We start from the raw sequence: 12788 nt of genomic DNA, 5'->3' as shown, positions 1-12788 counted from the left end.
CCCAGGATAACACTCCGCAGATAGGAGGTGCCAAAAAGATTTGTTAAATAAATGAAGAAATGCACTCATTTAAATGGTCAGACTTATTGGTCTTAATTCTGCTGTTTTGTTGGCTTGGGACTCCAACTCCTTCCCCATTTTAAAGAAGCAAACTCCTAACAGAACTCATAAGAAATAAAAAGCGGCCCCATGTCAACAGTCTCCTCCAGCTCTAGGAGGGTCTCCACTCAAAGTGTGAGAACAGAAAGGGGTGAGGCCGCACTCACCCCCAGGCAGCTCATTAATAGGGAGTGTGTTCACTGTGACAGCCACAGTCCTGCCTTAAATACACAGCAGGTCCCAGCCCCTGTCTCCCAGGCGGCGTCCGCAGTGATGCTGGTATTGTGTGGCCTCCATCACTGCTGGGACGCCGATGCCTGGCAGCTGGGCCACCCTCAGCCTGTGGGACCCATTGTTTCTAAAGACGATCCAACTGCAGGAGCCGCCGAGCTCTCCGGCTAGCTGTGGCCTCTTTGCTGAGTTGGAGGTGTAACCGGGGAAGGGACCCGAAAAGTAAGGAGAGGAAAAAAAGGCAAAGAGGGTGGGTGAGCCCAGCCGTACACAGTAGCTATGGATCAGGAGACCATCTTCCCTGAGGGCTGGGCTGAGGACTTGGCTACTCCCCTGACCATAAATGGCTTGGCCAGGGCTCTCTTGGAGCCACCTCTTGCCCTGTCACCCTTGCTCTCCCAGCTGGATGTCTCTACAAATGTGAGACACAGCCAATAACTCCGGAGAGAAAGGAGCCTGGACAGTGTTTGGAGAAGGTTCTGGGAGGCTGTCGAAATGGTAAGTGACAGCTAGCATCTTTTTCTCAGCATAACCTTCCTTCTTTCTGTATAAAAACAATTCCCAGGCTTTTAACGCTCACATCTCTAATTCTAATATACTTGTTTCCTTGGTACAGTAAAGTCAAGGGGCTTGGTTTTAAATTATTTTCCTATGTGCAAAATACTAATTAATCATTTTTGTAAAGTTCTCATCAAATATTTGCTGATCTCATCTTTTATTTTATTTTTTTTTAATATTTTTTATTGTTGACAGTATTACAGATGTCCCCCATTTCTCCCCCTTTACCTTCCTCTGCCCAACCCCTACCCCCCCACCCCCCCAGGTGTTCACCATATTGTCTGTGTCCATGGGTTATGCATATAAGTATATAAGTTCTTTGGTTTATCTCTTCTCACCCTCTCATCCAAGATATGTCATCTTTTATTTTAATATTTCAGTTTTATTTGTAATACCCCACATTCAGCAAGGGTACAAAGTAGATGTTTCAGCTGAATTAATTTTTCAGTTGAAGCAATGGGTCCGGTCGCCTTTATCCCATATTGTCCAGTCTACCTTCTGCTGCCTGATCAGCAACATAGATATTCATACGTTGCATCAAACTTCCCTCCATTTTTTATTGACTTGTGATATATATTTGGTTGTGACTCAAACAAATGAAGTTTGCTAAGCTGGAGGGGAAACCGAAGAGGCTTCAGTGATTCTTTATTAAAGGGATTGTTAAAAGGAGTGGAATTCAGGCTTCGGAGTTGGGAGGATCTACCGTCCAACCCCCCACTTACCAGCTGGTGACTTTCAGCAGCCCCTCCTGGTCTCAGTCCCCTCGCCCGTGATGTAGGGATGAGAGCACACCTTTCACGGGGAGGTGGTGAGCTCAGCGTCCGACACCCAGCACACCCAGTACCGGGGGGTGATTCTCCCACTCTTCCCCTTCTCCTTACGAACGGCAAACTTATGACAAGTGCCGCTCGGCCGCTGAGATCCCAAAGAGCCTTCAGGACCATCATGTGGATGTCATGCTGTGCTTTGCTAACAATAAGTGTATTCTGCCCACAAGTGTAATGTACCTAATTCCAGTACTTTGAATATTGCTGATGCATGTATGTGATTCCATCCAAAAAGAACTTCCCAAGTGTCCTCCCTGTGCCGTGCTCTGTGCAGGGTCATGACGAATATGGCACCATGTGGACCTCACACACCCAGAGTGTCCCACAGTTTGCATGGAGCTGCCCCAGATGTTACTTCCTTGGGACTTATCCTGTGAGATGGGCAGGGCAAGTTAATCGTATCCCCATTCTGAGGATGGAAAACCTGAGCCTGGGAGAATAGATCTGTTGTGAAGAAATGGAGACCAGAGAGTCTGAGTCGCTTTTCCAAGGCCACACAGCTACTGAGAGGCTGAGTCTGGACTCAGATCCCGATGAGGTGACTCCAGACCCAGCGTTGCCTCACCCCACCCAGCTGCCTCTCTAAAGAACACTGCGTCAGATTCCTCTCCGCCCAACTTTACGTGGTGTTTTTCTCTCCATGAGAGCACTGCAGTGTGTTTCTACAAAACACGACTGTCTTTCTGAAGCTGGCCAAAACCTTCGTCATCCAAATATTGATAAACAGCACACGCAATGGCCCGCTTGTTGCTGCTCCTCCCGTCTGCTGTCCCCCAAAGGAAGCTTTGTCCCAGGCCTGCTGACGTCAGTGCCCAGCACTCACCGATGAGATAAGGCTCTGGGCAGCTGTGTCCGTGCAGTGCCCAGCAAGTGGCCTGGCAGCATCTGTGGGCTTGGTGCGGTTAACAGCCAAGGGCAGTGGGTAGGCCCCTTGGGCAAGAAGTCCCTGACTTGTGGTGGCCCAGATGTCCCTCCTGCTCCGATGTCCTAGAATAATGTCTCTCTTGGTCTCGGTAAAGAGTAGCCTGGAAAGACTGGCATTGACGAGCCCAAACTACGGAGACAGAAGATGAAGCTGGGAGAGGAAGGCACACCCTTGGCAGGGCCTGGCCCAGATAAGTGGGCACCCAGGCGCGCCAACAATTTGGTGCCCCGTTTAACCCACAGGGTTAACTCCATATTAGGGGGACAGGTGAGGCTGGTGCTGGGGAGGGGGGTGGGGGGAGGGTAGGGTTAGCTTCTCTTCTGTCGTCCTGACCAGCTCCTCTGCAGCCCAGAACTTCTGCCTTGGACTCTGCAAAAACGGAAGCCTTGTCCTTCACAGACTTGTCCTCTGGAAGGGGTTTAAGGAGCGGGCCTTTTTTAGAGCAGGTCCCTTAGGGGTCTTACTTCTTAACCCAAGCAAAAAGTACCAAGTGCTTCATTCACACAGTTCCCTCCCTGAAAAGAATTCGGGGGCTGGGGACCATTTTTAGCACTTTGCTGAATTTCTCATAATTTTTTTACTGCCCCTGCGGATTGGGGTTCCTCAGGCAATAACCCTGCAGGCCAGCCTTGGCGAGACTGACTTGATGCAGGGGGAGGAACCGGGACTTCAAACTTCCCTGCTCCCCTGCCCTCTTTTTGGGGCAAGATTGGGAGAGGACATGGGCTAACTGAGACTGTGGGATCAGTGAGTGCTCTTGAACCCGCAGGGTAGTGACGTTTGGTGGAGAGGTCGGGAGCTTGACCATTCCTGGGAGCTTTAGTGTTTCCTTCTCTGTTGCAGAGTTTTTCACTGAACTTCACATTGCCAGCGAACACGGTAAGTCCACCGAGTCCCCATTCACCGATGTCACTGTGGAGCCTCCCAAGGCCTCCAGAGCACCGGCCCATATGCCTCGGGCACACAGGTCTTCAAAGGCCCGTGTGAGGAACTGGGGGATGCTAGAGAAATGTGTTCAAGGCTGAAAATTATAAATACACAGCTTGAAAAGGAAAAGAGCGAGGGCCACCAGGAGGGCAGCATGAGTGACAAGACAGCCCCGAGGCCCCTAGCACCTGCTGAGCCCTCCTGCTGGGGCACCTGCCTTCTGAGCCTCCCTGACTTGCTTGGCTCCCTGTTTCGGCCTCTGCTGGCCGTTGGCAGACAAATTCCCCCTCCCTCTCCTCAACTGTCAAACCCTTTAATATGGTCACTGCCAGAACTTTCCCCCCATGCTGCTTAGACTCCACAGGTCTATAGAGACCCCGGTTCTGTCTTATCCTGGCGTGGCCACCCTCTGACATTAACTCAGATAAGCAGGAGGATGTTGCTGGGGGCGGTGGAGGTGAGGGGGGGTGTTCTTACGATGCTGTCGTCACCATTTGGAGGGCCTTCTTGGTTAACTGCCCGTTTATCTGAGAACTGTCCCCTTCTCCCTTTAAACCTATGTAGGTGACCCACCATCCTGATCTGCCTGGGACTATCTGGTTGTCACTCTGGCTGTGCCACAACCTAGCAACCTCTCTGGTCACCCTACCTGGCAGTCATGTCTCTGCCATATGACCCTCCCCTTTGGTGCAGCTGAGTGCCAGTGCCCTGGGAAGGGGTGGAGGGGTGGATACCTGGCACATCAGAGCCTCTGCAAGGAGTTAGAAACAGGGCCACAGAGGCAAGTTTGTCCTTGTTGGGCCATACTGGGCTGTCAAGTACAAAAACTGAATTGGGATGTGGCATTTGGTAACACAGTGGTTAAGAGCTTGGACCTGGGGCCAGACCACTCGGCATCTGTCCCCTAGGAATGTGTGACCTCGCACAGGTTACTTCACTTCTCTGTGTCTCACTCTTGTCATCTGTAAAATGGGGATCATCCTAGTCCTGCTTCCCTGGCTACTGTGAGGAATAAGTGAGCAGAGACAGAAACAGTGAACAGCCTGCCACATAGTGAGCACCCCGCAAGCATCAGCTGGTACGACTAGCAGGTGTTCACGAGGGCAGAAAAAGTCATCTGTAGTGAGAAGGAAGCAACTAGACAGACCCCCCCCCAAGCCATTTGCTTCAGCGCTTGTTTGCAAACAAGCAACAGGGACTCCTAGAAATAAGATCCTTAACTAGCTTCCACCAGTCTTTATCATTTTCCCGCTAGCAAGGGGGACAGGTAAGCCCAAAGCTTACTGGGAAGGATGTGGGGACCAGGGAAGGGAGAAAAGCCTTTTTGAGTTGTAAAAGGTGTTATGGCAGATCCATGGGGTAAATAACAAAGACCTCACCTGAATTTCTGAATTCTCTCCCCTTGTAGAAGATTCTCATTTATTCTACCTGGGAAGCAATCGAGTTAGGTTCTGTTTGGAGTCACTGTCGTTTATTGTTTTAATAGAACTTTAGCAAAGGGGTGAACCTTCGGCACTATAGCTTCACCTTTTACAGACCATCTTGTATAATATTCACCCCACAGATTTTTTTTAAAGATCTATGTTCTTTTCCACACAGACTTCCTCTCCAGTTGTTACAGGTGGGAAAGAAGCGGTAAGTGTGATACTCAAAATTCAGAGCATTAGTTTGGTCGCTTATAAAATGGGGATAATAATGCTGTACCCCCCTTGGGCATTTGTTTTGAGGGGTAGATAAATTTGATGTGTGAACCATTGCCAACCACGAAATCTGGCTCAACTATTATTCTTATGACCAACTCAGCTCAGAATTGGGGGGGCGTGAGAGTCCCAGGTGGATGTCACAGTGTGTTGAACGAAAGGAGCTGGACACGAGAGAGTGTGGAAGGCCCTGGAAGGACGTTTTGTTCAGCGTTGTTTCCTTGTCACATTGGCGAGGTGCTGTAGGAACGTAACTCTTGTTTCTGTTAACCAGCCCGTGATGAAACTGGTTTCATTTTACATTGTTTCACCACCTTCCAAGAACCTCCCTACAATGTTAAGTGAGAACTTACTGTACATACTTTCTACCTGCATCTAGAGGACGTTGAAAAACAGACAAATCTAATGTATGGTGATAGATTTCAGAGTAGTTGTTACACACGGGGTGACTAGAAGGGAGCATGAGGGGGCTTCTGGGGTGCTGGCAATGTTCTGTTTTCTCATCCGGGTGCCGGTTACTTGGGCAGGTTAGTCCTGTGAAAGTCATCAAGCTATATGTTTATGATTTATATACTTTTCTGAATTTATGTTATATATGAGAACTGCACATTTATATGGATTCTGCAGATTATCTTTGATATTTCTTGATACTCTGCAAATCTGAAAACTTACGTGGCTATTTCCACTCCGATCAAAACGAAGTGGGAATTTGAAAATTAATTGGTTAATGCATTTAGTGTAAACAAATTTTAAAAATTCACATCAAATGGTGTGGGCTATAATAAAATCTCCCCCTTTTTGCCAAACCGATAGGTAAAAATGGTATCTAATTGTTGCTTTGAATCAGGTCTCAGCTTTTCCAATGTTGATGACACATTTGTATTTCTGTTCCTAGGAATGTCCTGTTCATATTCTTTGCCCGTTTTCCTACTGGATTATTGCCTTTTTCTAATCAGCTTAAACTATGTAAATTAAGTCCTATGAAAATGAGTCATTTGCAATGTACATTGCAAACATTTTTTCAGAATATTTCGTTATCTTTTTGATTTTGTATGACACTTAGGGTCCCTGAAGGTTTTTTTTTTTTAATTACTATTATTTTTAAATATGTTTTTATTGATTTTAGAGAGAGAGGAGGGGAGAGGAAGAGAGAGAGAGAAGCATCGATGAGAGAGAAACATGGATAAGCTGCCTCCTGCACGCCCCCTACTGGGGATCAAGCCCACAACCCAGGCATGTGCCCTGATGGAGAATCAAACCGGAGACCTCTAGGCGCGTGGGATGACTCTCAACCAACTGAGCCACGCTGGCCAGGGCTCTTTTATTTTTAATTAGTTGAATATTTCCTTTATTCCTGAGAGTCTGACCCTGCGTTTCTCTCTGTCAGGACTGCGGGCCCTCCCTTGGATTAGCTGCGGGCATCCCGTCCCTGGTGGCCACCGCCCTGCTGGTAGCTTTACTGTTTACTCTGATTCACCGAAGAAGCAGCAGCAGCAGTGAGTCCACTGAGGTGATTAGCAGCTTCCTTGGGTCTGGAGGCGTTGGCAGGGATCGGTATTTCAGCGAACTGGCTTTTGGGTGAAGTGTACCTGGACTTGTGTCTATGTTCTGAGGACAAGACGGTGGACGTTCCTGCACCTCGATTTCTCAGGCTCATGACATTATGCTTGAGGCAGAGCTGGTTTGTCCTACAACCTCAGCTCACCTGAGGAATCCGTGGCCACAAGGGTGGTACTTGGGGGTGGCAAAATGTGGCAATGAAGAGGGACGTTTGTTGCCATGGTAAACACATGTGTGTACAGTGGATGGGTTTTCTAAAGTTGAGAAACAGAAGGGCACAAGCTTCATAAAGAGGATGGAAGTCATCTAAGGAAGGATGGGAGACAAACAGGTGCTGAGGCGTCTGTGGCAGGTGTATGTCCCGAGTATGTCGCTCTGTTTGCCTTTTCCACATCTGAACACATGTCAGTCACAAGGGAATCTACCGTCCCCACCCCTTCCGAATGCCAGATGGCCCTGGGGACCGCGCTCAGAAGCGAAGGCCACCCAGCCCACATCCAGCCAGGTCCCAGGGTTGTGAAACAACCGTGTCGTGATACAACCGTGTCGTGTGGACTCTGGGTTCTGATTCCATCCTCTGTGACCATTCCTGGTGTTCTCACAGCAGTAAGCACTCACAGGGAAATAGAAAATCGAGGCTTCAACCCTGGCTCTGTCACTTTATCATTGACGTGATCCCCGACTAGTGACTTCACCTTTTCTGTGCCTTGATTAGTTCAACTTAGTAGGAGTCATAAAAACTATCCTACCTATTTTAAGAGGTAGGCAAATTTGCAAGGATGAAATGAGATCATGGATGTAAAGATGTGTTGACAAGCTGTAAACTTTACCCATTAAGAAATATTGTGGTTGCTGATATTATTTATTTAAGTAGTAGTTTCTCAACCTCCAGTGCATTTTTAAAATCATCTAGGAGGCTACAAAAGTATCAGTCACCAAAACCAGTTAAAACAGTATCAGACCAGCAGCATTGGTCTTTAAAAAACACAACTTTTTTTATTATTATGGATAATTTTAAACATACTGAAGTAGAAAGAATAATGTGATAAACCTAATTATCAATTCATGGCCAATTGTATTTCATCTCTACTCCCACCCATTTCTCCACACTGTCAACCCTGGATTATTTTTGAAGTAACTCAAAATGGAATTTCTTATTTATGTTTTGGGAGGAGAGAGTTATTATCTATTTGTTTATTGTTTTGTTTTCAAAGTTCTCTGGTGATTGTAAAGTGCACCTAAGTTTAAGCACCACTGATTTTAATCACAGTCATGGGCAAATGATGTGATTTATTCTTCCTTCCTTCCTTCCTTCCTTCCTTCCTTCCTTCCTTCCTTCCTTCCTTCCTTCCCTCCCTCCCTCCCTCCCTCCCTCCCTCTTTCCTTCCCTCCTTCCCTCCTTCCTTCTCTCCTTCCTTCCTTCCTTCCAACTTAGGAAAGTGAGAGGCCATATGAAATTTCAGAAATTGATGACAATCCCAAGATAGCTGAGGTAAGAACTCTTGGTTGCAGTCACTCTGTATCATCACACAGTAAACAAACCTAGTGAAACAAGGATTTTAAAGCTTTTTTCATTACAGGAGTACGGTGTGAGCACATGTGGAGAAGAGATGACCAAGTGAAACTCAAATAGAGGAGGTTCTCAGTACCTTTATTGGCTGGACAGGAATTCAAGCTTGATTTAATATTAGAAAATCAATTTAATATAATTTATTTTACTGAAAAATTAAAAGGGAAAAATCATGTGACCATCTCAATAGGGAAAGAGACTTCAGAAAATTTAACAGCCATTTGTGGTGTGAAAACTCTTAGCAAACTAAAAATAGAATCTGAACTTTCTTAAATTGAACAGAGATATCTTTTTTAAAAAATTAAATCAAACATCAGACCTAAAGGTAAATTTTTAATGAATTCTCTTTAAGATCAGAAATAAACCAAGGATGCCCACTATTACCATTTCTGTTCCGTATTGTACATTAGGTCCTAGTCACTGCAATAGGGTAAGAAAAAGAAATAGGAAGCATAAAGCTGAAGAGGAAGAAACAAAACTTTCATTATTTTCAGATGATAGGATTACCTACAGATAAATTGTTAGAATTATCAGGCAGTTCTAACAAGCTTACTGGGTACAAAATCAGTATACATGTCATTTGCATTTCTAAAAATCAATAACAATCAATTAGAAAAAGTAATTTTTAAAAATACAATTTTGTAGTGGCCATAAGTATATATATATATATAGAGAGAGAGAGAGAGAGAACCCTGAGGAATAAATCTAACAAAAACATATAATCCCTTTATGGGGAAAAATAAAACTTTAGTAAAAGATATTAAATAAGACCTGCATAATGGGAATTATATATCATGCTCCTGGATAGGAAAATTCAATAGCATAAAGATGTCAAATGAGCTAAAGTTGGTCTACATAATAAATGTAATTCCAATATATAAATTGCAACAGATTTTTTTCTATGGAACTTAATAAGGTGCTTCTAAAATCTATATGGGAGAAGGCAGAAAAAAAAATTAAAAAGTAACAGTGAACACATGGACTAGAAAACAAATAGCAAGATAGTAGATTCAAATCTAACCACATCAATATCTCATTAAATGTAGTTGGTATAAATACCTCAATTAAAAGGCAGAGATATTTAGATTGGATATAAAAGCAAGATACAACTGTATATTATCTACTAAAACTCACTTTAAATATAAAGACACTAATAGATTAAAAGTAAAAGAATAGAAAAACAGATAGCATGCTAACATTAAGCAAGAGAATGTTGAATGGCCTGAAAACCCGCCCAAGGCAGCAAGCTCGGGCAGTTTCTTTTCTGTGTCCCAATCATTGTCCTTCCTTGCCTGATGTCTAGAGTCTTGAAAACTTGTTTTAGATGGTTTGTCTGAATTTTGGTTGTTGTTGGTGGGAGGGTAAATTTGATTGTTGTTACTCCAACTTGGCCAGAAGCAGAAGTCTTTGCTGTATTTTTAAAAAACCTGTTTGTTTTCTCAAGAATCCTAGGAGAGCACCCACACGTGAGAATATGATGGGAGCAGAAGAAGCTCACATATACGTGAAGACTGTAGCAGGAAGTGAGGAGCCCATGCACGACACTTACAGTCCTGCCGTAGAAACGGAGAGAAGGAGGGGATTGTGGTGGCTTGTGCCCAGACTGAGCCTGGAATGATGCAGCTCAGAGAGCAGAACTGGAGCTGGAACAGAGCTGGAAACCTAGGGATCTGTGCTTGGAGTGAGGAGAGAGGCTAAGCTGCTTCTTAACCAATCCAAATTTCATCAACAGATCTAGAGAATCTTGGATTGATTTGTCTCTTTAGGGGACAGATCTGACAAGATTCATTCCGGCTCTCAGATCTTGTGGTTTAATAAGCAGTGAAGCACCAAGTGAGGTCACTGTGCATCCAGAAGGAGCCCTTGGGTCCTGTTCTTGACCCCAGTGGGAACTGGCGCGCGCGCGTGTGTGTGTGTGTGTGTGTGTGTAGGGTAAATAGTGCTTCAAATGGTTATTAGATATGAGGCTATATCCATTTTGTGGGAGTAGAGAGAAAAGCCCAAGTCCTTGGACTATCATGGGGAAAAGCTCATTGTCAAGAAGAGAGATCCAGAGGACTCAGGACGTGAACACCAGGCCAGTGGGGTGGGGCAAGTAGCAATGTGCCTGCCATGTGAGGGAAGCCATGGACAGTGTCAGCCAGCTCGGGCCAGGCCTTCGCCATCACTTCTGTGAGGAAGCTTCCAGGAATCCTGGCCCACCCCCTTACCTCCCCCCTGCACGACCATTGCTCAGGAGGAGGCTGGCTCTCCTGATGGGAGAGCTTGGGTCCAGGAGACCTCAGAGTCCACCCACCAGCTCCATGAACCACCTTGATTGGCCGTGGAAACATTCCTTCCTCACACAGGGCCCCTGATTGCTCAGAAGCACACTCGCCTTCTTCAGATAACCAAGGACAAGTTCTACAAACCCAGTCACTGCCAAATGCTATCCTGTGCTTTGCAAAGCCTCTTGTGAAATTCAGTTTTACTCTAAGTCCCCTGGGTCCGGTCACCTTGACAAGCAGATCTGGCCATTTTGTCTATCAAATGAGGTGTGACGTATACTTTGGGCCATTTATTTTAATCCCACTTACAATCCATTGCTTAGAATTTTTAGTTCAAATTGTTTCTACCAAACTAGCAAGGTTCAGTACTTTTGTCATTTTTCTCTGCTACAATGGACAAAAACTTATTGTGGAATAAAGTGAAAAGTGAAAGTGTCATTCTGAGGGACCTAGAGCACGCCTTTGGTTTTTCTTTGCCTACATTAAAGTACATGACATTGGCCCTGGGGTTGGAACCAAGGTTATCTCAAGGATAACCTTGAGGGTGCTGGCACCCTCTCTGCTAGACAGAGGGCAGCCCATCTTGTGAGGAACACGCTGAGACGGGAAGTCCGAAGCTGCAGCTCCCCAGCCCACTGCCAGCTTACGGATGGCCTGGGGTCAGTCGCACAATCCGTCTCGGTCTCACTTTTTCATGTACCGTCTGGTGTTTGGATTGGCCTGGAGGGTTACATCTTCCCAGTTCAAACATTCTACTTTTATTTGCCCAAATCCTGCAAACTAAGTCCTCTCCTTCTGCCTCTGAGGTCTTTCTCAGCTCTTGGCTTTGCAGGTGGAGAGACTTATTTTTCTTGCATCCTGCCAATAAATAATAGTTTTGTATAGTTTTCTTTCTGGCATTTATCACTGCAACACTATAATGCGAATTAAAAACAAAAAAACCCATCAATGAATAACTTTTGAAGCACTGGCTATTCATACAGTCTGTGCACTCCCACCATTCTAGTGAGATTTATTGATTAACGCACGAGCTAATTTAACAAATACGCATGGTTTCCCTCATATGTCAAATGAACTGCCAGGTCCTATGACAATATGAGGGACATAATGGAAAGGCTAAAGGCAACTGGGTTTTCTGGAGATGTCTTTCCACATAAATGAACGTGGAGTCTCCTATCCACTCAAGGAAACACTATCAGAAAAGCTTTCATCGAAGTGCTTTCCCTCTAGGCTCAGCCGTGTTCACATTCTCTGCCCAACCAGCTCTGGCATTAACTGTGTGATGCTGGGCAGGTCGGCGCCTCTCTTTAGACCTTGGTTTGTCATCTGTAGAACCAAAGGGATGGACTAGAAGGTCTCGAAGGCCCTGCTCAGTATTCGTGGGCTTCTTACTCCATCTGCCATGATCACGTGCCATGATCACGTTGTACTTGCCTCCAAAGGTTCTTCTGGTCACCACCAGAGGGCAGCTGCCCCCAAAGCAGGAGGCACTGAGGACGTCCGGATTCCACCAACTAGTCACCACTTTAATTGATAAAATTCCATTCTAGAGCAAAAAAACGGTGTGGATCCAAATCCTCCCATTATTTCAAACCAACTGGGATCCCTCTGGGCTTCGGGCCCACGTGGCTGTCTCCTGTGCCTAAGCCTGTAATGTCCACCTTTCGCTGTAGGTGGCAGTCCTCTCCCTGTTGTGCTCACCGGCCATTTGTCTCTGGCACTGCCATTCCAGGCTTCCCTGTTCCACGATCCCCGCTTTGGAATGTCTGATCAAATGAAACCGGTTTCTCCCCTCGAGATAAATCTTAAACTCTTTATTCTCTCATTTTGTATTTTTGTTTAAAAGTATTTTATAATATTTGAGCGAAAAAAGAAGACTCCACTATCTCGTGTCCTCCTGTTTTTATTGGAAATTTACAGTATTTCAGCTACACTGTGGGCAAGTGGGCTTCGGTGAGCTTCCCTGGAAAGGAGCCACCAATTACAACACTGTTTCTATGGCAAAATGCATTGTGAATTCTAAGCAATGGTCATACAAATGGCCTATTAGAGCATAACCCATTACCAGGCGGTGCCTTGTCATGTTTCCAAAACAACTTATTCTAGCAGCAATCTGCATTTCAG

General features: G+C 45.6%; 2 protein-coding genes across 4 annotated transcripts in view; one reads left to right on the top strand and one right to left on the bottom strand.

The window, feature by feature from the left end:
• Positions 1 to 350: 350 nt before the first annotated feature.
• Positions 351 to 12548, top strand: OPALIN (oligodendrocytic myelin paranodal and inner loop protein). Of its 3 annotated transcripts, XM_081157883.1 has the most exons (7): positions 351 to 552; positions 733 to 828; positions 3484 to 3519; positions 5167 to 5202; positions 6655 to 6777; positions 8263 to 8319; positions 9842 to 12548. In XM_081157883.1, the coding sequence occupies exons 2-7, from the start codon at positions 826 to 828 to the stop codon at positions 10013 to 10015; spliced, it is 429 nt and encodes a 142-aa protein (XP_081014009.1). In that variant the 5' UTR covers positions 351 to 552; positions 733 to 825; the 3' UTR covers positions 10016 to 12548. The 3 variants fall into 3 exon arrangements, with proteins under 3 accessions (XP_081014009.1, XP_081014008.1, XP_081014007.1); XM_081157882.1 differs by having other exon boundaries at positions 351 to 828; XM_081157881.1 differs by lacking the exons at positions 351 to 552; positions 733 to 828 and adding an exon at positions 1990 to 2907 and having other exon boundaries at positions 9842 to 11117.
• Positions 8812 to 12788, bottom strand: part of DNTT (DNA nucleotidylexotransferase) — a gene marked incomplete at its 5' end in the record, with an annotated part of 28272 nt that continues 24295 nt past the window's right edge. Inside the window, one exon of the mRNA XM_081157879.1 lies at positions 8812 to 8855. The remainder of the gene's footprint in view (positions 8856 to 12788) is intronic.

The sequence above is a fragment of the Miniopterus schreibersii genome (genome assembly GCF_964146895.1).
Source record: "Miniopterus schreibersii genome assembly, chromosome: 14".
Lineage (NCBI taxonomy): Eukaryota > Metazoa > Chordata > Mammalia > Chiroptera > Miniopteridae > Miniopterus > Miniopterus schreibersii.
This window is presented reverse-complemented; position numbering and strand designations above follow the sequence as displayed.

What these genes read in the sequence shown, in the direction of transcription:
- OPALIN (XM_081157881.1), top strand. Translation starts at nt 2,785, where the DNA reads ATGAAGCTGGGAGAGGAAGGCACACCCTTGGCAGGGCCTGGCCCAGAT. An exon ending in TCACATTGCCAGCGAACACG is followed by an intron (nt 3,520 to 5,166) that starts GTAAGTCCACCG and finishes TTTTCCACACAG; the next exon opens with ACTTCCTCTCCAGTTGTTAC. An exon ending in ACAATCCCAAGATAGCTGAG is followed by an intron (nt 8,320 to 9,841) that starts GTAAGAACTCTT and finishes TGTTTTCTCAAG; the next exon opens with AATCCTAGGAGAGCACCCAC.